Source organism: Thunnus albacares, chromosome 17 (genome assembly GCF_914725855.1).
Source record: "Thunnus albacares chromosome 17, fThuAlb1.1, whole genome shotgun sequence".
Lineage (NCBI taxonomy): Eukaryota > Metazoa > Chordata > Actinopteri > Scombriformes > Scombridae > Thunnus > Thunnus albacares.
Window position 1 is genome coordinate 25216829 of NC_058122.1, and position 24417 is coordinate 25241245.

Genomic DNA, 24417 nt, shown 5'->3' on the forward strand with positions numbered 1-24417 from the left:
CATAAGTATTATGAGCTTGATGTAGTTAAAGTATTGCAGTAAAAGTACATAAGTATTATGAGCTTGATGTAGTTAAAGTATTGCAGTAAAAGTACATAAGTATTATGAGCTTGATGTAGTTAAAGTATTGCAGTAAAAGTACATAAGTATTATGAGCTTGATGTAGTTAAAGTATTGCAGTAAAAGTAGTGGTTTGGTCCCTCTGACTGATATATTATTATATATGACATCATTAGATTATTAATAGTGAAGCATCAGTGTTAGAGCAGCATGTTACTGTTGTAGCTGCTGGAGGTGGAGCTAGTTTACACTACTTTATATACAGTTAGCTAGTTTAGTCCAGTGGTTCCCAACCTAGGGGTCGGGCCCCTCCAAAGGGTCACCAGATGAATCTGAGGGGTCGTGAGAGGAAAGAAGAAAAAACAAAGTTCTGATACACAAATCCAGTTCCAGTTTTTGGACTTTTTCTCTAATCTTTGATTTTTGCTGAAATATTGGATCATTTGAACATTTATTGAAATGAGAAGTTTCAAAAAGTACTTCAAAATTGTACTTAAGTACAGTACTTGAGTAAATGTACTTAGTTACTTTCCATCACTGGTTGCTATTTTTATTCACTTATTTCTTTTTTGTCTATATATGTTTCTATTATTATTTATTGTTATGATTAACTTATTAACTTACTATACATACCGCCTCTTAATGGTCATGTGTAGGCTGTGGTTACGGAGGTCAGAGAGGGTCATCTGTTAATCGTTGCTGGTTTGATCTGCGGCTCCTCTTGTCCACATACTGAAGTGTCCTTGAAGACACTGAACCCTGATTGGTCCCGACGGGCCAGCGGCTTCAATGGAGGCTCCACAACCATTTATGTGTGCTTGTGTGTGTGTGTGTGTGTGTGTGTGGGTGAATGAAAAGCACTTTGCTATAAAAGAACAATATAACTGCAATCCATTTACAATCAGTCACTTAAGAACATCAGCCTGTATATGTTATTATCACAGGGCTTTACAGATAAGTAGAGGTTATAATGTCCAAAATGTGATTAACGTAACACCAGAACTCGTACTATAAAATCTGATTTTCTGCTGTAATTTACACTTTGTTGGGCTATGAGGGCAACTTCTGTGTATTAAACATGAAAATTATTTTCCTTTATGAGTTGATGAAGAATGCTCCGTTGCTTTTGGTCACTGTGAAGCATCTTTTTTCGGGTGCAGATGCTACATCCTTTACAAGATCCGGCCCCCAAATTAGGATGCAGCTTAATCAGGACTAGACTCTAGTGCAGCTTTAATTTTCAAGGTCAACTCTCCTTACTTGTGGTTTTGCTATTTTTTGACTCTGGCTGACATCATGCAGCTGGACAAGATCCCTCAGGTGAGTAATTGTGCACACACTCACAAACTAACCAACATAAATCCCTTCATCTACAACATCTACTGTAGCTTATGGGAAACAAAAAGGACATGAAGGAGGATAAAACTTCCTGTTGCTGAGTTAACATTAGATTTAAACATGAAATCGGTGATAAAAAATAATTTTATTTCCAAGTCAGTGAGCTGCGAGGAAGTTACACATCTATGTTAAGCATGCAGACTTGTTGAGAAATCCACTAATTTTCTTTATACAACACATGTGGTATAAAATGAGACTACACTTACAACATGAGCAGAAACAGTCGGGTTACAGTCGATTCATCAGCAGACTGACCAACGAGCATTTATGCAGCAAATAAATACCTGCTGACAGATATGTGATAATAAAAAAAATATATAGAATACTCCTCAGCACCATCTGCAGCAGTTACACAGCTCCTGTGTGCCAGTTAAACATGTACCAACTTTTAGGAAGTTCTTGTGGGTGTGTCTCTGCTCCTTTGTAAATAATTGAGACAAAAACTGATCAATAAACCCCGAACAAGAAATGTGGCTGAACTGTATATGAGAGTATTATCCGACAATGCTAAGTGACTCATAGTCCTTTGGCGTCTTGATGAAGTTCCGATTTGTGGTTCAGAGATTTGATGTGTCACCGACTGCTCGGTGTTCATATTCGAAAACACATTTTCAGTGCCGTTGCACCTGCAGAGCAAGTCTGTGAATAAGTGTCGGCATAGTAAGTGCATCGCCTGGGGTGTTTTCTCACAGCTGTATTGTATAGTTGGCAGGAAACAACCCGCTTCTACCCCGCAGCCTTCCTTTCCACCACGACGGATCCGAGCGATCCAGCACTTCGATGATGTCACCGGCGGAGAAACCGAGTTCGTCGTCTTCCTCGGCTATGAAGTCGTACAACGCTTTCACCTGCATCGTGGATGCCCTCTGTGAGACGGCAGAGACAGAGAAACCAAACACTGATCAGGAACTGACAGAGAGCTCAGTAAACACAAACATACATGCAGTGTTTTTTAAGTGTTTACCATAATTAAATACTGATAAAAACATCTCAGTGAATAGAGATGTATGTCCTCAAATTACAAACAACTCTTTCAAATTACTAATTTGTGTAAATTTATTTAAATTGTTCCCTCTTGCGCCCATAAAATACTACAACATGCTCTCAATTTACAAATACGGAGGGTAGCGACATGCTTTGTCAAGGGATGTCAAAGATAAAACAACAGTGCTAATGCTGGCGTGGCTGTGATGTGTTAACTGGTTAAGAGATTTGGGGTTGATGTAATTGAAAACCTTTGTATGTAGAAGAGAAAGGACAGCGAGCTGACCTGAGGCAGAGGCATGGTTTCAGATGTGCGACGGGGAGGATAAGCGGAGCTGATGGGGCTGTTTCTTCCTGTGTGACCGATGGTGTGAGCTCGCTCCTCAAGGCCAACTCTCTTAGCCTGGAAAAGAAGGAATAACACTCTACTTTACGTCTCTGCTTAAATCAAAACCAATCAGATATTATATGAGTCATAAAGGTATAGAGCAGTGATTTCCAAGCAGCGGTACCTCTGAAGCTGTAAGACGGTAGTATGTGGAAAGATTGTGCAGTAACTCAGCTAATTTGAATTCAATTTTTTGAAAATATAGCTACTGCATATCCATAATGAGTCAGCTGCAACACCTAAACATTAGAGTGTCGATTGACAGTACATGAAAAACTAGTTAGCAAGGGAACAGAGAACAGTTAGCAATGGTAGTAATGGATAAATGGTTAAAATAAATAGCTAAATATAATGGATAATTAGTTGAAACAGATAACTAAAAGTAATGGACAAATGGTTAAAAGAGTTAGTTAACTTTATTGGATCAACAGTTGGAATATCTAATAGTGAACAGGTTAAAAGTAAAGGTTAAATGGTCTAAATAGTTAGTTAAAAGTATCCCAGATAGCATACAGAAGTGGGCCACTTCAGGCAATAATGCAGCACTGCTGGCCTTCTTCTGGCCCGGACAAAATGGATGTGAGCCTGAAATGGCCCACATTTAAAATAGCAAATATGGCCCAAATATCCCAAATCAAATGTGGGCTTTTTTTGGTAAAGATGCGGCGCTCTCGGCTTGCTTGTGGCCCAGATGTGGGAAACAGGGGTGGACCTCCCAAGTGCCATCATTCCACACGGTATGTGGACCGGATGAAAGTGCCAAAAGTGTCGGGTATGAGCCAGATCTGGGCCAGAGCAATTTTGCTATCTGGGATCGTATTAGTGAGGCTGCAAGCAGAAGATATAGTTGAAATAGTTCTATGTTCTAAAGGTAAAAACAGTTAAAAGGCTAAAAGTAAAGGATAAATTGTTGAAATAGACAGTTAACAGCCCTGGATTAACAGTGAAAAGGCTAAAAGCAGAGGATACACGGTTAAATAGATAAAAATAATGAATCAACAGTACTAGTAACTGTGAACAAGCTAAAGGTACTGATTAGAATGGCTATCTAAAGGTAATGCAGTGAAAAGGCTAAAAGTAGTACATGGTTGACAGTTAGCTAAAAGTAATGGATAAACAGTTATGGATTAATAGTAAAAAGGCTTATAGCAGAGAATAAATGGTTTAAATAGTTAGCTAAGATTAGCAGTTAAAATAGTTAACAGTTAAAATTAAAAAGACTAAAAGCAGTAGGCTACATGATTAAAAGTTAGCTAAAAGTGATTGATAAATAGATAGCTACAGTTTTGGATAAACAGTGAAAAGGTTAAAAGCAGAGGATACATGGTTGAAACAGTTAGCTAAATATATAAATAGTTTAAAAAGCTAAAAGTAAAGGATAAATTGTTGACATAGTTAGCTAAAAGTAATGAAAAAATCATGGTTGAACTTGGTAACTATGTAAAAGTGCTGAATAAATGGTTGAAATGTTCATACTGTAATATCCACTTTTATATAACTGATAGTGTTAAATTTCGTCCAGTTGAAAATGAATTCAACAGAACAAATTAAGTACTTGACGGGGTGTTGATGAGGGGTTGATCTGACAGTGTTAAGTGAAGGGCGAGTGTTTCAGAAGCACTGCTATAGAGTGTTTACCAGCTGGTTGTTAGGCTGATCTGAAGCTCTGCGTGGTGTCACGGCGATGGCTGCAGCTGCAGTACGCTGTTCAGGCAAACTTCCCCTCTTCACCTACGAGAAGGAAACATGCAGGAAGTAGATAACAGCACACTGTAAAACCAAGCTGATGCATCAGGAACTACAGCAGAGTAATAAACAAGACGTTGGGTGTTAATTTCTATTTATATGTTCGTAAATTAAACATTTAATCTCATTTGCACAAAAAAGGAGGGGTCCATGTGAACTCAACCAGGGCAGGTTTTTACAATAAAATAAATACATCCAAAACTAAGCCAAAACAGTTTAACCTTCATGGAACACTGCAAACATTTTAAACATGTTTGTTCACTGTTTTACATGAGACGTAGGCCACAATATTTCTCTTAAATCTTAAAAACTGTTGAGCAGATTTGATAAGAATACAAATTCATTATGTTGCTATTAAAAAAAACAAGCTTTAAACAGTAATTGATATAAAAATCTGTTTTTTATGTGAGAGGTAGAAATTATAAATGTGACAGCATGTTGAATATTTAGAGCTGAAGTGAGAAGTAATATTTTTATTTAATGTTTTATTTTTATAGGAACAATAGCATTATAACCCATATAGAGCTACTGCAAGCCTGCAAAATGAGGTTGAGCCTGTTTATCGAGTGACAACATTAAACATTTCCTGGTTGCAGCTTCTCAAATGCAACATTCGCTTGCTATCCTCTATTTTATATTGTTTTGAAATGTATAACTTTAGGTCTTTTTACAGTATTTCTAATATTTTAGAGAACAACTGATTAGTGAAACCAAGATGTAGTTGAATACTCACACAGTAAGATAGTGAGATCATAATAGCAACATTCAGATGCAGAATGATTTAAAGATAAGATGCAAATAAAATGTATTTTGATAACTATGGTCCTTTAAACTGCTCAGTTTCATCGACAGATCTCTGTTGCTCGTTTTCTCACAGAAACATATCTCTCCTCCTCCATATCTTCCTCCTCAGCTTGCCTTGATTCGTTCTCATTAAAACACGTCTTGTCTCGGTCTCCTTTTCTATCTTCTTTAGTTTTATTTCCTTCTCTAGCACGTCTCCTTTACAGTCATTGAGGGGACTGTTATCAGTCACTCTGCCTCTGTGATCTCTGCACTGTTTTCTCCTGTTGCTCTCTTTGCAGGCCCGTCTCGTTAAAACCTAAGGCTAAACATCCCCCTCATGCAAAATATAATGATCTTCTCAGTTTTGACAGCGTGGCTTCAAATTGTTGCTGTATTTAACAAATCTGCATTCAGAGATAATGATGAAACTACACACGGAGAGAAGTAACACATGAAAGATACTTCTAGATCATGTTTTTTGGGGCCTTTACTATAAAATGAACACTTGAAACACATTTTGGCATATTCAAATTTAAAAAAAAAATTAAAACCCAACTATCTGACTATCTTTGAGCTAGATTTGATTTGATTTGATTTTGTTCTGTCATAAAACAACAAACATAACATAACATGTTTAGCCTTTTACACAGAAAACCAGAAAAACACGAGGACCAATATATATAAATAAAACTAAAACAAACTGTAAATAGCATGAACTGTAGCATAAACAAGGTGTTTTGCATAAAATGGAAGCATGAGAGAGAATTGTCCATTGTGGTTCTGGCCTGTTCAGAATCATGATAAAAATCAAGTTTGCTGCTCTTCTGTCATATATTACAGACTCAACTGGGAGTTGTCACATGCACATTTGGTTATTATACTGTATAATACTCAGATTGTACATATTTTAAAAAATTAAATATCACCATATGTCTACTCTTTCCATTTTACATTATATTGATTGATCAATTAATCACTGTTATCTAAAAGGTTAGATAACAGTGAAAAAACTTGTTAAAGCCCACCGTGACGCCTTCAGATGTCTTATTTTGTCTGATCAACACTCCAAATCCAAAATATATTGAGTTTACTATCAAGTATGACACAGAGAAGCTTCAAACAGTAAATATTTGATATTTTAGCTTAAATAATGACTAAAACAATTGTTTGATTATTGACTAATCATTGCAGCTCTATTTATACCCAAAAGAACCAAACTGTATTCATACATTTAGACATTTCTACACTTGCCCTGCTGCTATACTTTACCCCATTCACAATATTTAACAATTATAATTATTTAAATTGTTCTATACTTACAGTGAATTGTATATTATTTTGATCTATGCATCATCTTATATTATACAGTCTGTAAGCAGATTAGTTGATGCTCATAAAGATAAATTTCATGCAGTCAGTCTGTCATAACATAAACATTTTCTTGCAACTAACAAACTATTTCAAAATCTTTAGACTTCTGAGCCCTTTTTGAACCACAAAATAACCAAATCTATTTCCATGAACCTTTACATACTGTTCAGGTCAATTTGTGGTCTTTTGACCTATTTTTTTTTTTTACATTTGAGAGCAGTAAAAACACTTTAAACATCTTTCTTTTGGTGGGAAATTATATGACTTTTCATTAAGTGTCCCTGAATATACATAAATGGAGATATTTCAACTTTGTTTTTAATTTTGGTGCAGCTGTTTCATATTTTTGTACATATTGTAGAAGGTGTTCCGGGTTCAATTTGAACCCATATAAAAATGATGCATTCTTCACCTTCAACAACATTCATTGAAATCATGAAGGCTGTTTTAGGTAACACAGGATCATAATTTAGCGTGATTGTGACTGTGATTGTTTTTACTGCATAAACAAATAGTGTAAAACCTAAAGAATACACTCTCTCTGCTCTCTGAAAGCTTAATTAAAGATTCATTATGTGTTTATTAATCACTGAGATGGTATTTATGGATAAAATAGATTTGTGGTTCAGCTGTGGTTCACTGTAAGAAATCTAGTTTGAGCAAGTTTACTATTTGAGGCAAAAAAAACTTCAAATGAAGCTGAACGACTGTGGTGACAGAGAACAGAAAAGTGTCTTACCGACTGAGCCATGGAGGGGCTTTTATTGTCCAAGCTGCCATCGTTGAGGTAGATCTCCCTGGTCTTAGAGATGGAGGTGCTCTTGTAGAACTCTACCAGCTTGTTTAGGGAGGTGAACTTCTCAGACCACAGGAAGTACTGGCCTTTGTTATCCCTCATCACTTTGAAGTGCTGAACGTCACTCTCATGTCTGAGGGAAGGTGAACAACTACATTAACACCTCATCACTCCCACAGTTTCCTTCATTCCAGATATTCAGCTGTTTGCTCAGCTGGATTGTCCTCTGCTGGTCAATGTGCAAAACTACAACATCAAACTTCATTAGAAACACTGGTGGTCAGAAATACTAAAATGATCCCTGAACACTGGAAGAAATAAGTACCATTACCTCAAAACTCCACTTAAATATAGTACTTGTGTTCTTCCCTTGGTGGTGTGTTGCTTCTACAGACAGTCTTAATGCTTGACCCCAACAGTGAGGGGATCTGGTGGCTCTGTTATGCTTTGGGGGGCATTTTGCTGGTATGGTTTGGGTCCACTTGTCCCCTTAGAGGGAAGAGTCACTGCAAATCAATATAAAGTTGTCATCACCTTTACCCTATGATGGGAGTGGTCTCTTCCAAGATAACAATGCCCCAATTCACAGGGCATGAGGGGTCACTGAATGGTTGTGAATCATATGCTATGGCCTTCACAGTCACCAGATCTCAACCCAATTGAACACCTATAGGAGATCTAGGACTGACGTGTTAGACAGCGCTCTCAACCACCATCATTAAAACACCAAATGAGGGAGTATCTTTTGGAAGAATGATGTTCATCAACCTTTGCATTGATTCTACAAGTGTCTGGAACTCTTTCTGGAGGGATGAACAGCCTGTTTTCAGTAGCTTCGTCACCATCTTGACTGTACACGCCTGGCAGAGATCCACATCTACTGAGTTTTAAATGTATGTCAAGCTGTGATGTCAGAGTTAAAAAAAAAAAAAAAAAGAAAGCAACAGCTACCTTCTGAACTTCCTACTGCAGATGGAACAGTACAACTTCACTAAATGTGACTTTCCAGGAAAATGGTGACAATAAAACACTCAGGAATCTCCATGCCCTTTGTCAAAGGCCTTAAAACTCATTAAATCTGCCCCTGATTGAGCAACAACAAGTAAAAACAAAGAACAGAGTTAAATCGAGTAGGTGATTAATCCCTCAGCGCGGTGAGCAGTTTTCGCTGGTAGTCTGAATGACGGCAGCCGCACTGAGATTACTAAACCTCATGTTGGAAAGCTGCCGCAACCTCTAAAATACTGACTTGTTTATACCAGCACTTCTGCAGATGTCTCCTTCCAGTAAATATGTGAATTCTTGCAGGGTTTGCAGTGAATTAGGGAAGCTAAGAGGGCAAGATGAGTCAGCGTTTACTTGTTTTTATTTAAGATGAAACGTTCGTTTACTGTCACTGTTATGAGTGAGTGTAAATGATTTCAGCAAGATTGTTACTAAATTAAATCATATTTCAACCACATTTTTATGTTTTAAAAATAACCAAATCAAGAATTACCGGTAGAACGGTAATAAAACTCTAAATTTGAGTATGAGAGTATGTTGTTTAAACTGTAATCAATGCAAATTTCCCTGAAATATCTTCAAATCTGTTCAGTTTGAGAGGTTTGATCATCTCATCACTAATAAAGCTTTTTATATAAACTCACAGTATCTGGTGAGGCACGTTACAGTCTTGCTGTGAACACATTTGCACAAAACCGTCTCACATGACTAACACTCATGGCATTCTGGGTAGTTACACATTAACATTGACTAATTCATCCTTCTGGCTGATGAGTTAGTGAAAGACAAGGAAGTTTGTTTTGTCACAGAAACCTACATTTTGACACGAAGCTTACACACCTGGTACTGAACCGATCACCTTTACAGCCTTTGTCAGATACTGTAAAGGCTCACCTGCATGTCGGTGACAAAACTGCAAGGCCTTAAATATTCAACATAGACACTCATTTGAACAATTTATAAATGTTTTTTTCTTTTAAGATGATGTTTTGTGAATTTTAAGGACTGTTTTAGAGTTTGCTAAAGCTGGAGTTGTGCTTCTGCAGACATACACGCCTTCATGAACAGATAAGAGTGTTATGGTTAACTGTGCATCACAGGGGAGCTGAAGCACACGCCTCTCAAATCTCAACAACTCCTAGTGCCGTTCTGCATGGCAAGCAAACATATTGGTTGATCTAACATCCTGTTGAGAAGTTTTATCTATTTTTACATACATTTCAACATAGAACTGCCTCAAGTGATCTTCAAGCAGAGAATAGGAAACCAACATCTGTTTGTTTACACTGTCACCGGGGCGAAATTGATCTCTGTTTCCTGATTTCTTCTTTCATTTCTCTTATGCTTTGCTAAATATGGTTATGCGCATTATTCCCCCAGAGAATAAAAGAACCAAACAGTGAAGAAAGAAGTATTCAGATCTTTTACTTAGAAAAAGTACCAGTACAGCAATGTAAAAATACTCCATTACAAGTGAAAGTCCTGCATGAAAAATCCTACTTAAGTAAAAAGCATTATGAGCTTGATGTAGTTAAAGTATTGCAGTAAAAGTACATAAGTATTATGAGCTTGATGTAGTTAAAGTATTGCAGTAAAAGTAGTGGTTTGGTCCCTCTGACTGATATATTATTATATATGACATCATTAGATTATTAATAGTGAAGCATCAGTGTTAGAGCAGCATGTTACTGTTGTAGCTGCTGGAGGTGGAGCTAGTTTACACTACTTTATATACAGTTAGCTAGTTTAGTCCAGTGGTTCCCAACCTAGGGGTTAGGCCCCTCCAAAGGGTCAGCAGATAAATCTGAGGGGTCGTGAGATGATTAATGGGAGAGGAAAGAAGAAAAAACAAAGTTCTGATACACAAATCTGTTTTCAGTTTTTGGACTTTTTCTCTAATCTTTGATTTTTGCTGAAATATTGGATCATTTGAACATTTATTGAAATGAAAGCATGTGAGAAGTTTAGAGGGAAAAATCACTATTTGGTGGAGCTGTTAACAACTCATAGACATGTGAAATGTGACCCCGACTACACACTGCTTTTTGTAAGACGTCAAAAGCCAAAAAGGTTGGAAACCACTGGTTTCATCTTTAACAATGTGTTGTATTTTAAAAGCTTGTTATATTATCCATTGTGTCAAATCTTCATCTGAAAAGTAACTAAAGCTGTCAAATAAATGTAGTGGAGTAGAAAGTACAATATTTCCCTCTGAAATGTAGTGGAGTGGAAGTATAAAGTAGCATCAAATATAAATACTAAAGTACAAGTACCTTAAAACTGTGCGTAAGAACAGTACTTGAGTAAATGTACTTAGTTACTTTCCACCACTGAAAACACACACGTGAACGTCTCCAAACATCACCAGTAAATGTTCTATGTTTAACGTAAGATAAACATAATTTACAGTACAAACAAATACTTCCAAGTTGTTTTGTTCATGTTTATGAAATTGAACAGAACAGATACAACCCTGAAAGTTTTTTTTTTTATTATTTATTTTTGCTTCAACCAGAAACTTAAAAGGATGTTTTTGTCACTCACTTGACAGAGATGGAGAAGTCTCCGGGGGAGCTCTGGGAGCCTCTGATAACAAAGTCTCCCACGTTTTTGTACCTCAAGAGCTCCTCTGCGGCGTTGCGACTGGCGTTCTCCTGGAACCATCTGGACACACAGAGAGCAAAATGTTCCTGATTAACCGATGTAAACCACACACACCTACAGCCAGGGTCACAAACCTGTTGTAATTTCTCTTCTAGCAGAGAATTTTGACACACAAGCCTAAAAATGACAAACGTAGAATTAAATCTTTCCGTTTTTTGAGAGCTCCTAATTTAGCCTCAAAATTTCTAGCAAGGAGTCGTAGCTTAGGAGTGATTTAGGAAAATTCTCAGAGCAACTCAGAAACTTTAACCTTAGTGAGGAGGTGTAGTTGACCTTGTTGCTCAGTAGTGACACATTTTTTTAAAAAATATGTGATTGGTTGATCAAAACAAAACAAAACAAAAAAATTAATAAATAAAAATCCATTCTTTGTGATAATGAGCACAGAATGGGCAGTGAAATTGATAAGCTTAATCATAGAATTTAGTCTCTATTAAGACAAGACGGTGTAATTATAAATACTATTTTATGTAATGAACATCTCTGTTGAATAAATTCTGAGCCATACTCTAAAAGTAGCCTGTTCACATGCTGATAGTTGTATTTATTTGCTTACATTTATTTACCATGCTTGTAATTTTAGTACTTAATCTATTTGATATTAACGGGGGAAAATGTCTCAGCTTTCATCAGTTTCTATGATTGCTGGTCAGTCTATAGAAGAAGCAGCGTTGGTTGGAGTGTAAAGCTTTTTCCAGCTGTCAGCAAATTGCAAATTTTTCACAGTTTCCAAATATCTCAGCGTTGTGATCACTTTCCTTTATATCATTATAGTTTTATTGCGTTGGGTGGGAGATGTGAACGCATCTCCAAAGAGATCTACCACAAACTTTCTAATCTGTAGCGTTTCATTAACTGACTGTAATTCACCGTTTAGAGAATATTTCTCCTTCATCTTTCTGCAATTTTCTCCTCTGCGTAAGAAACTCTTAAACCTCTTAAAAGTCCTCCTCCCTTAACGGTTTTTCATCTTACGAGCTCTCTTACGGGCTGAGATGCTTTGTGTTTAGCTCTTATCTTTACCAGGATCTAGTCTTCGCTGTGAGGGGAAATTCTTAGAAAATGTCATAATTCTAATAATTTTCTTATCCTGGTTGCTTATGAAAGGGAGTTTAGCATCAAAAAGTCTGCATTAGTCTAAGTGATACTGAACCAAATTTACAGAGACACAAACATAAAAATTATGTTTTTTCCTGCCTATTTTTTTCACAGTAGTTTTATTGTTGTGTTTGCACCCTTGTTGTAAAATTAGCAGCTGTTGTCGGTGTGATTTTGGGATCTTTGCAAGTAGAATCATGAGGATTTGTGTTTCCAGTGATGTATATTTTGATGTGTACAAGGTTTGGTTAAGATTCAACTGGAGTCCATCCCAAATTAGATGCCATGTAGCAGATTTCATCGACTGTAGCAAGCTAATTAAGCTAACGTTATCTCCATGAGTTGGTTAAAAACACTGGCTCTCTAGTTGTGAACGCGGCATTTTAAAGTTTGGTTACTACTGTAGACAGTAAATTAGTTAAAGCAGATAAACACACTTATCCACACTTTTGCTGAATGAAATTTCATTGCAACATTAGAAACTGTTGTCACTGTAATATTTGGATTTTAATGGTTTGCACAGGTAAAATCATGAGGATTTGTGCTTCCAGCTGTGTATGTTTTGTCAAAGTTTGGTGATAAATTCAACTGGAGGTCGTCCCAAATTAGTTGTCATACCCCCTTCCACTGCTTGTTAAGAGGTTAGTAGACCTGTCCCTCACCTCGGCGTCTGCATGTCAATGTAGTTTTGTGGTACGAATCCTTCCAGTCCGTTCATCTCTGCCTTGTACCACTCATCCTGTGGGCTTAAAATCTGAACAAAACAGAAAAAGAAAGAGAAGACATGTCACACTAATGTAATAAAACGTTTTGTTAGAAAGATTCATCATCCACTTGACACACACTGACCTTCAGTATATCGCCTTTTCTGAAGCTGAGCTCGTCGTCTGCTGTTGCAGAAAAATCATACTTTCCTCTGGCTTCCATGACGACAGGCTGAAGTGTCAGAAAGGTTTAGCAAACGCAGGAAAGCAGCAGAGGAATGATCTGAAGGTCCTCACCGAGAGTTTCTACGCAGGGAGGAAGATGAACGTAGGACATTTTAAATATTCATTCTCAACTCTTCAGCAAAGAGTCAAAATCTGTAGAGTTTGTAAAGGAAGCAAGTTATTATTTCTGTTCTGAGCAGCACAAGAAGCAAGTGTTGCAAAATGCGCATCAGAAATAAATCTGATCTATGAGATCAGAGACACTTCTCTCTTTGAGGTCTGAACATGCTGATGAGATAGTACCGTTTTTACAGTGAAGATAGAAGAACGTTAGGAAGTCACAAGATGATTTCAACACTGCTCCAAATATACTCTTAAAGGACCAGTGTGTAAGATTTAGTTGCATCTAGCAGAGAGGTTGCAGACAGCAATCAACTGAATACCCCTCCCTTCCCCTTACAAGCGTGTAGGAGAATCTACGCTGGTTGCAAAACTTGCAAAAAACGCGAAAGGCCCTCTCAAGAGCCAGTGGTTAGTTGTGGGTTACCGTAGAAACACTACAAGGGCTCGTTCTTATGCAACGAAAGCACAATGATTCTGATTACAACATATTTATGACTATCATATTCCATTTCTGCCAAGTCTGTTCTGTAAGATGCCACTAAATTCTACACACTGCACCTTTAAGACCGAAATGACTATACTTCTAACTATTTGCTTTTTTTTGCAGCTTGTAGTCTCTCAGAATAATAATTCCTAATAATAATAATAATTCCTAATAATAATAATATTAATAATAATAAATAGCCAGTCTAAACATTAAAAGAATAATTATTCTTTCAAAGTGACATCTTTCATACAAAGTTAATGCAATTCAAAGTGTTTACCATGCGATCGTTAAACTATTAGAGGAATAGTTTGACATTTTGAGAATCAGGCTTTTTCTCTTTCTTGCCAAAAGTTAAATGAAAAGATTAATCTCGTTTGTTAAATCTGCACAAAAGCCGAAGTGTAGAACAGACATGTTGTGGTTTTACAGCCGGTTACAGTATTAGTCTGACTGTGTCTTGGCTTCTTGTCTTAAATGGGATTTTTCACGTCAGTGTTTGTTTCCAGGTGTTGGGGAGTATTACTGTATATGTGAAAAACGTTGTTTCAAGTCTTCTATGTGTCTCCAGAGGGAAGCTGCATGAAATCTGATGTGTCATGTGATGTCACTTGAGTCAGCGTCGGTTGGGACGATAAGTTTGTAAAGTAAAAGAAAATCTCTTGCGTGGTGTTAGAAAGAAGTCAGGTTACCAGACACAGATGGCGGATCTGCTTATTATAATCGACTTTGGGCTTGTTTTTCTGTAAAGTTGCTTACAAATATCGGCAGTCGTGGGTTGTGGTTTTTTGGGCTTTTTTCTGAAGTGTAGTCACTTATTTGGACTTTCTCCCTGTTTGTCTAACGTTAAATAAAGTTTAACTGAGCTCCATCTAAGTTGTCAGATATCGCTGCCTGCTGTCTGAACCACTCAGGTACCAGCCGACACCCTGGTGGTTCACCGGTTAGTGCTCGTGCCACGTTAGTCTGAGTCCTTGCTGCAGCGGCACGGGTTCGATTCTGACCCAGACCTTTTCCTGCACGTCACCCTCTCTCTATATCCCATCCCTCCTGTCTAATAAAGTGAAAATGGCTTAAAAATAATCTTTAATCCTTAGCAGATGTTTTCAATATATTATTTAAATGTTTTTTTCTTAACTTTTATTTCATTTATTCATTCCTCACTGTTTGTTGGTCAGTTGGTTTTGTTCATCTTCTTACAGTACAGTATATTTTATAGTATATTTTTGAAATGGTTGCTTATAAAGTGCAAAATAAATTCATACATTGTCTATATATATATAAACTGATCAAGGAGCCTCTTTCTCTCACATTTGCTTTTTTGTTGTTGTTTATTTGTGTTTTTTGTTTGTTTTTTGAGAGCCAAGTCGCTTCTTTGGGCTTGTTTCCATAGACCTGGGGCCAGGTGCATAAAAGATGCACAAATATCACACATACACCGTTTCATTTATTAACACTTAATCTGTGCACCTCACACATTCTTCATACAAGGCGTCGACATTTTTCTAAAGTGATGTGAGGGTGATGTGATGAGGAGGAGATGAAACATGAGGTGAGAAACGGAATTTTTTTAGTAAAACATTGTGTTTTAGGGGTTGATAACAAGCTGCACTGATTGTGTACATTTACATTTACAAAGCGATTAAACAGCCTTTTAAATGTGTGTGTTTCATTTTATCATTCTTCAATATACTTGGGAGTCAAAATTTTATTTTTCTGTTAATTTTCTTTCTGTTTTATAAGTAGTTGTGACACTAACATTGTGAAGTCAGTTTAGATATGAGAGCTACAAACGAATCATTGCATTTCTGAGATGGTTTCAAAGTCCATGTAATGAAATAATGATATGGACGCTATAAAGAGTCGCAGAGCAACGTGTAATAACAGCTGTTCTGGCTGTTGGAGAACCTCGTCCGTGCAACACAATCTGTGAAACTGCACTTCTTCTTTCCCATTTGGTGGAGCAGGCAGCGAGTTGAAAACAGCTGGGTGTGTCTTTGTCCATTTATGACTAATTTTGGGAATGGAAAATGCACATAGTTCTTCAGTGACTGAGATTTATAAAACACGTACACACGGCTTTATAGATCTGACAAAAACAATGAGTATGCATATTTCTGGCTTTGTGCATACACACAGTTTTAGTCATGAATCTACAGTTTTGTTTTTGGTTGCTTGTTTTTCTCATGACATCTGGAAACACAGTCACTAGACGTCTGTAGCTCGCTCCTCGTCTCTGCTGGAGGCTAGCAGACAAAAAAAGAAGAATGCATGAAATAAAAAAGATGATACCTCTGGTTCTGCTGCATCGATTTTGATCCTTTCTGTCCGTCATGAGTCTGACAATGTTATTAGACTGCAATGCTAAATCAGCTTTTCCTCCCCTGTTTCAAGTCGTTATGCTAAGCTACGCTAACCAGCTTCATATTTACCGCACATCTACCAATTTCTCTGAACAAGCATATTTCCAAAACTGTTGAGTCTCCTTCAGGACGATAAGAGCAATAAACAGTGAAGCAGTACCACAAAGACAAAACTACTGAGATATGAGATTATACAATGAATAAAAATGATGAAAGTTATATTAAATACATTAAAACAATAAAACAGATACCAAGGAGCTCATTGACAAACTTAAATCAGAACATAAATTAACAAAGTACATCTAAACATAACTTAGTGCGCAGATGGGAAAGGTACTTCTTTTTTTTTTTTTTTTTACACAATAGTCTTTTTAGTTTGAGTCAATAGAGAGGAACAAGATGTTAATGGCACAATTTATAAGCAACTAAATTACACACACACACACACACACACACATAGATACCAGCAGTGGCTGTTATTTAAAACAACCAATTATGATTCAAGTTCCTGGTATTTATACGGTCTGTGGTCACATGCCATGCAGCTATCAGGTTACAAGCCTCGACATATATGAAGGACATGGAAATGATAAGTGGAGAGTAAAGGAAGTGGAAAAATTCATTTGTAATTTGTATTTATAAATTAGGAAGAGATAAAAAAGCCACTTCTCCATTTGCTACCTACAGATACACAAACAGGACGGGAATGTGGAGGTCAACGCACCATTAAGGAAAATTTAATTCTCCAATTAAAAGTTTAACTTCTGAAGCTCTGTATTTAAATCCCATGACAGCAGTTACTGTATCTTGGGTGTGACATTTGGTTATTTTCCCACAGACATGAATAAAACATTCATTCTGTTTGTGGTTACGGAGGATGTGGTGAGATATGAAAATTAAAAAAAAACTGACTACCTTAACTTCACTCATGCAGCTGCAAGTCTACAACCATCCTCTTGAACCTAAATGTCTACACACACATAGGCTGGAGCAGACAGTGCAGAAAAGAGCCCAATATATCCTAGAGCTGCCATGATCAGTCAAATAATAGAGTTGTTGATCGACTGAAAATGAATCTGCAACAAGTTTAGTTGTTGATTCATCATTTTTCAAGAAAATATACCAAAAAATGTACGAGTTCAGCTTCTCAAATGTGAGAATGTGCTGCTTTTTTTACGTCTTACATTGTAGTAAATTGAATCTCTTTGGATTTTAGACTGTTGGTCAGACAAAAACAAGACATATCTTAACTTAACCTTAGGCTCCTGGAAATTGTGACAGACATTTCTCACTTATCATGATGTTTTTAGACCAAACAGTTATTCACAAAAATTGCTAATGCACAGGGAACTGTGAACTACGCCATGGCTTTCAGGGAAACTCACTTTTTTTTTGTCTGGTGGGAAATTTTGGGTAAATTTGCGAGTGAACTTCCCTGTTTTCTTTTTGATATGTCTGTATGCTGACTACAAAACAGAGAAATGAGTAATAGTGAGACGCGGAGTGATGTGCAGACTGAGGGGCACGAAGAAAGTTTGTTGTTTTTTTTTTCTCATCTTTGAGTTAAAGTGAGTTAAGTTTATGATGTTGTGCCGCCACACTTCAATGCATGCCAGTATCTCTGTTAAAGTGAATTAGTGATGAATCAGCCTCATGCATGAATCATACATCAAAAATAGCCTAATTTTACACATGATCCATGGTGACGAAGATACAAAAAAACAGAAACGCATTGCAAAAATAGCATATTGTCAGTATCTTAGAGATCCCCCGAAATCTCATAAATCATGTGTTCAGGGGAGGTCATGTGTTATTACGAGAAGCAAAGCTCCTCCTGGCTCCCTTAAAAAAAGCTTTTATCATCAGTTAATCAACGCACAATAGGTCTACAACTAATGATCATTGATTCATCTGTCAATTATTTTCTCGACTCATCAATTAATCATTTAGCCTATGAAATGTCAGTTGTAGTAGGAAGTAGGAAGTAGGAAAAAAACATTCTACAGTCTAAAACCCAAAGGTATTCAATGTACAGTGATATAAAACAGAGAAAAGCAGCAAATCATCACATTCGAGAAGTTGGAACCAACACATTTTTGGCATTTTTGCTTGAAAAATTAGTGAAATCAGTTATCAAAATAGTTGCTGAGTAATTTTCTTCTGATCAACTACTTGTTTAATCGACTAATTGTTGCAGCTATAATGGACAAACCTGTTAAAGATAAACCTAATTTCCTGAATTTCCTGGATTGAAGACAGAGAACTTAAACATAGCAAAAATTCACTGAGTGGTTTAAACCTTTAATCTTTGTCAATTAAACCATTTAACCACGTAAGAGCAGACCTGATGAAGCTCTGAGGACCAAAATGTTGTAAATAAAGTGAGTACGAGTGATTTCTTTGGTTCTTCTAAGCATCAAATTCATGTGTTCATTCACTTATGTTACACGCATTTCAGCTTAATCTAAATACAAAAAGTTTAAAAAGGATTTATGGTTTTACAATGAAGGGACTCTCCTGAACCAGCCTCAGTGTCATTCCCGCCACCAGTGATGACTATGTGTTTGAATGCAGAAATAAATAAAGAGGAAATTAGGTACAATTTTAGTGCACCAGGCTACTCATGAGTGACTTTAGGGTTTTTTAAACCTTATCTTATCTTTAATATCTAACTCAGTGGCAACATGTTTGACTCTCCTGCTTAAGTCAACATTTAATGCTAGAAGGTCTCAGATCAGCTTCCACATGATAACATCAACCAGAGGACTGTTCAATCATGAGTCCGCCACATGAATGCTTTTTCTCAAGTCTGAATTTACCTGTGTACATTTGGCATAACCACAAAAGAAGAGCGCTGACGGTGAGCTGGTCAACATGACTTAAATAAAGTGGTTTTCCTGAACTGCCAGTTGTGTTTCTTTACTGTGCAGACAAACAGGCCATGATACGTACTGTCAAAATACTTCAGAGTAGAGCAGCAAATAACAATCATTTTCATTATCAGTTAATCTGTAGATTATTTTCTCTATTAATGTTCATCTTTTGATCTATAAAATGTCTATAAATAGTCTTCAAACTACTTTTACAATTACCTGTCATGCAAGAAAAAGAAAAGCAACAAATATTCACATTTGATGATTTAAGCAAACAATTGATTACAAAAAAATTGTTGCAGATTATTTTCATTATTTACAATTAATCTGCCAATTACTTTCTCAATTAAAATCTGTTCAATTTTGTTTATAAAATGTCTAAAAATAGTGAAACATGCCCATCACAATTTCCCACAGCCCACAGTGACATATTAAAATTGCTTCATTTGTGCAACCAACTCTCCAAAATCCAAATAAAATGATGAAACAATTATCAAAATCGTTGCCAATTCATTTTTTGCTGCTAGTATGCAGCATTTTTTTAAATGGTGATGACAACCAACTGCAATTAATAGTTTCAGTTGTAAGATGTGTTGCTTGCACTGTTGCATTAAGTTTCAGTGTCAAGACGGTTTTCTTGTTCTCATTCTGCACCTGCATAATAATCTACAAGGTCTGTGTGCAGATTCCCATGAAGAGAAGAATCCTTTTTTCTGCAACAGTCAGACTATTTCCTTTAACCTGTGGCTGGCCTGAAACCTACAATGCATCAGTGGCTTACCACCCCATTGAAACGTCCTGTTGTTAGAAATAATAAGACGACCAGTGAAGGAAGAAGTACCCCAATCTTTTAATTAAAGGGGACATATTATGCTTTTTGTGATTTCCTGTTACTTTTATACTGTTACAATGTCGGATGTCTACGTTAAACTTGGTCAAAGGTCCAAAACTTGAGGTGAACGTATGTAAAAATGCTCCCTGCAAGTCAAAAACCAGGGCTTCAGCCTGCTCTGAAAACCCCCTTTGCAAAGTTATGTCTACTTCCCCATCAAACTGATGTCAGATTGTTCGCACATGCCAACAAACATCTGTCGTTGCTAGGGTTGTTCCATGGTAAACGGCTGCACTCATATAGTGCTTTTACCCAAAGTGATTTATAATGTTATGCCATTCACTCACACATTCACTCACACATTCACACACTGATGGCGGCACGCTACCATGCAGGGCGTTGGCACAACCATTGGAAGCAATTAGAGGTTCAGTGTCTTGCCCAAGGCCACTTCAACAGGCGGACAGGAGGAGTCAGGGATCGAACCCTAACCTACACCCTAAACCGACCTTCTGATTAGTGGACAACAGGGTTTGTTCGCGGGTTGTTCAGGATCTGATTTGGGATTGAACATGTAAGAATGTGATTAAGAAGTTGATAAATGGAATAAAGAACAAGAAAAAGAAGTGAAATCCGACTACTGTTGTTTGTTTACGTAGCCTCTTCAGCCCGTGGAAGTTTCCAAAAGCTGACCAATCAGAACAGAGTGGGCTCATCGGGAGGGGGGCCTTAAAGAGACAAGAGCTAAAACAGCCTGTTTCAGACAGAGGCTGAACTGAGGGGCTGTATAAAGGGCCAGTATAAGATAAATAAGTTTTTTGAACTGTAAATAATATTTCAGTAGAGCCTCAGAATATAAATATACATCTGGAAATGTGCACGATACATCCAGCAATATCACAGTGAATTAATACTCTGTTACAAAAGTTGGATTGTCATCACTGACATCTCAATTAATTCATTAGTTGATCGACAGAAATGCCAAACATTTAATAATTCCACCTTCTCGAATATGTGAATTTACTGCTTTTACTTGTCTTGCATTGTAGTAAAATGAGCAATTTTGGATTTTGGACAGACAAAACATTGATGATATTACTCTGGGCTCCGGTCAAAGCAGTGATGGTAGAAGTACTCGGATCTTTTACTTAAAGTCCAACTGAAATCATCCTTTAATCATCCCTCTTTGCAGTCAAAAATAATGTCAACATGTTTTTTAAATGCATTGTTAATAGTCTTGTATTATTAGAAGAAAGAAAAGGTGTCTGGGGGGAAATATCAGCCCACTTCATGTCTCAGCCAGCTGGCAGGCTACCGGTGTTACACCGTACAAGTCACAGTCAACATACTGCTGTAGCTACAATTCATGAACAGACAGTATTTCACTAACAGGTAGGGCTGGGCAATACGGACAAAATCAAATATCACTATATTTTTTACCAAATACCTTGATATCGATATTGCAACATTAATGTAGGGATGACTATTGGTGCTTTCACAAAATATTCATACAATGAGATTTTTAAATTATCATCAGTAATGTGGATATAATGACTGAATGGGTAAAGGCAAAGAATAGAACAGCTAGAGCATTCTGGTAAGTCAGAAAATTACATAATTTTACTGTAACGCAGCCTTTAAAACCAGCAAAAACAACACTTATGCTATATCATGATATTACGATATCCAAACTCTAAGATGATATCTAGTCTCATATCACAATATTGATATAATATTGATATGTTGCCCAGCCCTACTAACAGGGATTTTGAAGAGCAACAACCAAACCAGCATCTAATGGTCCGAAGTGACATTTTCAGGTATGTTTACATGCTGTTTAATGCGCTGCAGCTGAGCGGCTAGCTAACTGATGTTATCGGTGCACTTTTACACAGTGAATGTTTGTCTGATGGTCAAGACGTGTTCATGTTTGTAAGTTAGATAAGGAGACTTTAACAGGAAAGCTAATGTGGGTTGTTGTTCAGAGTCTGTGGCTCTTGTGTTGCGTAACAGGATGCTATCAGGCTCAGTGTGACCGTCTGCTCCGCCCATAGCCCCTTTTACACAGCCTGTTCAAGGCGGGAATGTTGTGTCGTTATTTCGCCTCGCTGTTCTGTATAAAAGGTACAAATACGTAATGGGGGGGCGTTGTTGTTCCGCCATTAAACCGGCAGTGGAGGTAGTCACATAGCTGGATTAACATCTGTGTAAAAGGGACAGCCGGCATAGCGGGACAACATACACTAGACGCCAGATTCCTGAACGCTGGTGTGCTATCTAAAATCACACAAGGGGGCGACATTGTGCTGGCTTTGTTTGGTTCAGTGTAAAAAAGCAAAGCCGGCATAATGACGGGTCTTCTTTACTGCAATATTGTGGGATCTCTGTATAAAATGGGCTCATGATAGAACAATGTTATCGCTTTATTCAAAGATTTGAATTGCTGCATGGAGATAAGGACTCCAGGTACATAACTGGATGAAGGAACTGGGGATGTTCAGAGCGCCCAGTACTTGTATTTGTATCTTTTGTTGAGGCAGCAAAAATATTTGTATTTGAATAAAAGAAAAAAAAGTTTTTGTTTTTATTACACTTCTGATTTTAGGATATTTAAGTGTTAAAGTAAATGTTCATTCTGCAGAAAAAAATGTACCGCTCTACTTTAGTCCAGTGGTTCCCAACATGGAGGTCGGGCCCATCTAAAGGGTCATGATGGTCATAATCTGAGAGGTTGTGAGATGTTTAATGGGAGGGGGAGTTCTGCTTCACAAATGTATATTCACTTTTTTTCTCTAATCTTTGCTTTTTTGTGAAATATTAGATAATTTTATCTTTTTGAACCTCAAACAGTTTTTTAAATGAAACCATTTGAGGAGTTTAGAGAGGAACCGTCTCTTCTGAAACGTTGCAAAGGGCCTCAGCGACACTGATTTTTGTGAGAGGTTGTGAGCGAAAAGGATTTAATCTTTGACAATTCATTTTATTTTATAAGCTATCATATGTTTTTTTTTAAGTGGCAACAATAAGTCGATCTACTGTTTTGTTAATTGACCCTTTTAAGTAATTTTTCAAGCAAAAATGCCAAACATTTGATGGTTCCAGGTCCTCAAATGTAAGAATTTACTGCTTTTCTCAGTCTTACATTACAGTAAATTGAATATTTTGGGGATTTGGACTGTTGGTCAGACAAAATGAAACATTTGGAGATGTTAGACTGGGCTTCAGGAATTTGTGATAGGCATTTTTTTTTACAGCTTCTTGATGTTTTATAGACCAAATGATGAACTGATTAATTAATCAAGAAAATAATTGATTTTCAAATGTAAAATCTTAATCTAAAAAGTAACTATAGCTGACAGGTAAATGTAATGGAGTAAAAAAGTATTCTGCCGCAAATGTAAAAAGTAGCACAAAAAATGCCTCAAAATTGTACTGAAGGACTGTACTCGAGGTAAAGTATTGGGTCACTTTGCACCACAAGGTCAGAATCAGTCTACTTGTGGCCGACGCCGATCAGCTCATCCCTCAGACATGTTATATTCCATCACAGGGCGTGTAACATGTTTTTGAGGAGGAAGTCTTGAGTAATTCAAGCAAAATGCAACAGATTTTTCTGAACTAATGACATTGTGAATTCTTTCTATTAGTAATGCCCCATATTAACCCCCCCTCCCCTCGCCCACACACCAACAATAGCCTGTAAAACCACTTCCCCTAAGTAAAGAGAGTAAAAACATGCTAGTGAGGACCAGAGGAGCCAAATCAAACAGCAGGATCCAGTAAACCAACACATGCATAGCAAAGGAATGAGACCAGAAATTAAGATTTGACTTGTGCTTATTCATGATACAAGTGGCCAGATCTGAGTGCAGCTTTTGTGGGTGACCACATAACCAGTTATTATCAATTTAAATGATCTATTCAATCAATTTAAAATCCAATTTGTTATGTTTGATGAATTAGCTGTTATAGAAGCAGCAGAGATCTCCATAAGGGCTTGGTTCATTTTTTTAATAAAGCATGTATTGTAAGAAATTACAGTATTTTGTTTAAGGTGGAGATAAACGAAAGAGAAGTGAGAAAGAGGGAGAAAGAGAAAGAGGAAGAGACTGAGCTGTTTCTAGAATCTACCATATTTACAAGAAATTGTGGTGTTTGGTTTTTATAGAGTTTTCTGGCATTTGATCAGCATTCTTCAGCATACCTTACCTCCTCTGCGGAGTTGAGTTAAACTTGTGTGAAGTTTATTCTAAGGCTGGCCTCTTCTCCCTCCGAAGTGTGAACACGGCAGCATATTTGTGAGCCAAAACACAAAACGCATGAACAAATAAAAAATTTTTTTTAAAAAAAAAAGCAGTCCTGGTTTTTGGTTGAAGGATGTTTTCCTGGTCGGTAAACTGGATGAAGTGGAATAAAAACGGCGAGCGAGCTCCGTGTGTGTATCAGCTCTCCGCGGTCGTCGCGCCTCTGATCTGATGCTGGTCCTGTGCGTCTCCCAGAATCAGCGGTTCAATGTC

General features: G+C 37.1%; 1 protein-coding gene across 3 annotated transcripts; it reads right to left on the reverse strand.

Annotated features, from left to right (window-relative positions):
- Positions 1-1524: 1524 nt before the first annotated feature.
- Positions 1525-24417, reverse strand: grap2a (GRB2 related adaptor protein 2a). 3 transcript variants are annotated; one of them, XM_044331774.1, is made up of 8 exons: positions 24105-24417; positions 13146-13306; positions 12959-13050; positions 11079-11198; positions 7473-7662; positions 4469-4561; positions 2729-2845; positions 1525-2324 (listed from the first exon to the last, which is right to left on the reverse strand). In XM_044331774.1, the coding sequence occupies exons 2-8, from the start codon at positions 13221-13223 to the stop codon at positions 2145-2147; spliced, it is 870 nt and encodes a 289-aa protein (XP_044187709.1). In that variant the 5' UTR covers positions 13224-13306; positions 24105-24417; the 3' UTR covers positions 1525-2144. The 3 variants fall into 3 exon arrangements, with proteins under 3 accessions (XP_044187709.1, XP_044187708.1, XP_044187710.1); XM_044331773.1 differs by having other exon boundaries at positions 24110-24409; XM_044331775.1 differs by lacking the exon at positions 24105-24417 and adding an exon at positions 13529-13644.

Coding starts and splice junctions, on each gene's coding strand:
- grap2a (XM_044331774.1), bottom strand. CDS start 13,223: ATGGAAGCCAGAGGAAAGTATGATTTTTCTGCAACAGCAGACGACGAG. Junction 2,846..4,468: donor ATCAGCCTAACAACCAGCTG/GTAAACACTCTA, acceptor CTTCTTTTCCAG/GCTAAGAGAGTTGGCCTTGA. Junction 2,325..2,728: donor AAACCATGCCTCTGCCTCAG/GTCAGCTCGCTG, acceptor GCCGTCTCACAG/AGGGCATCCACGATGCAGGT.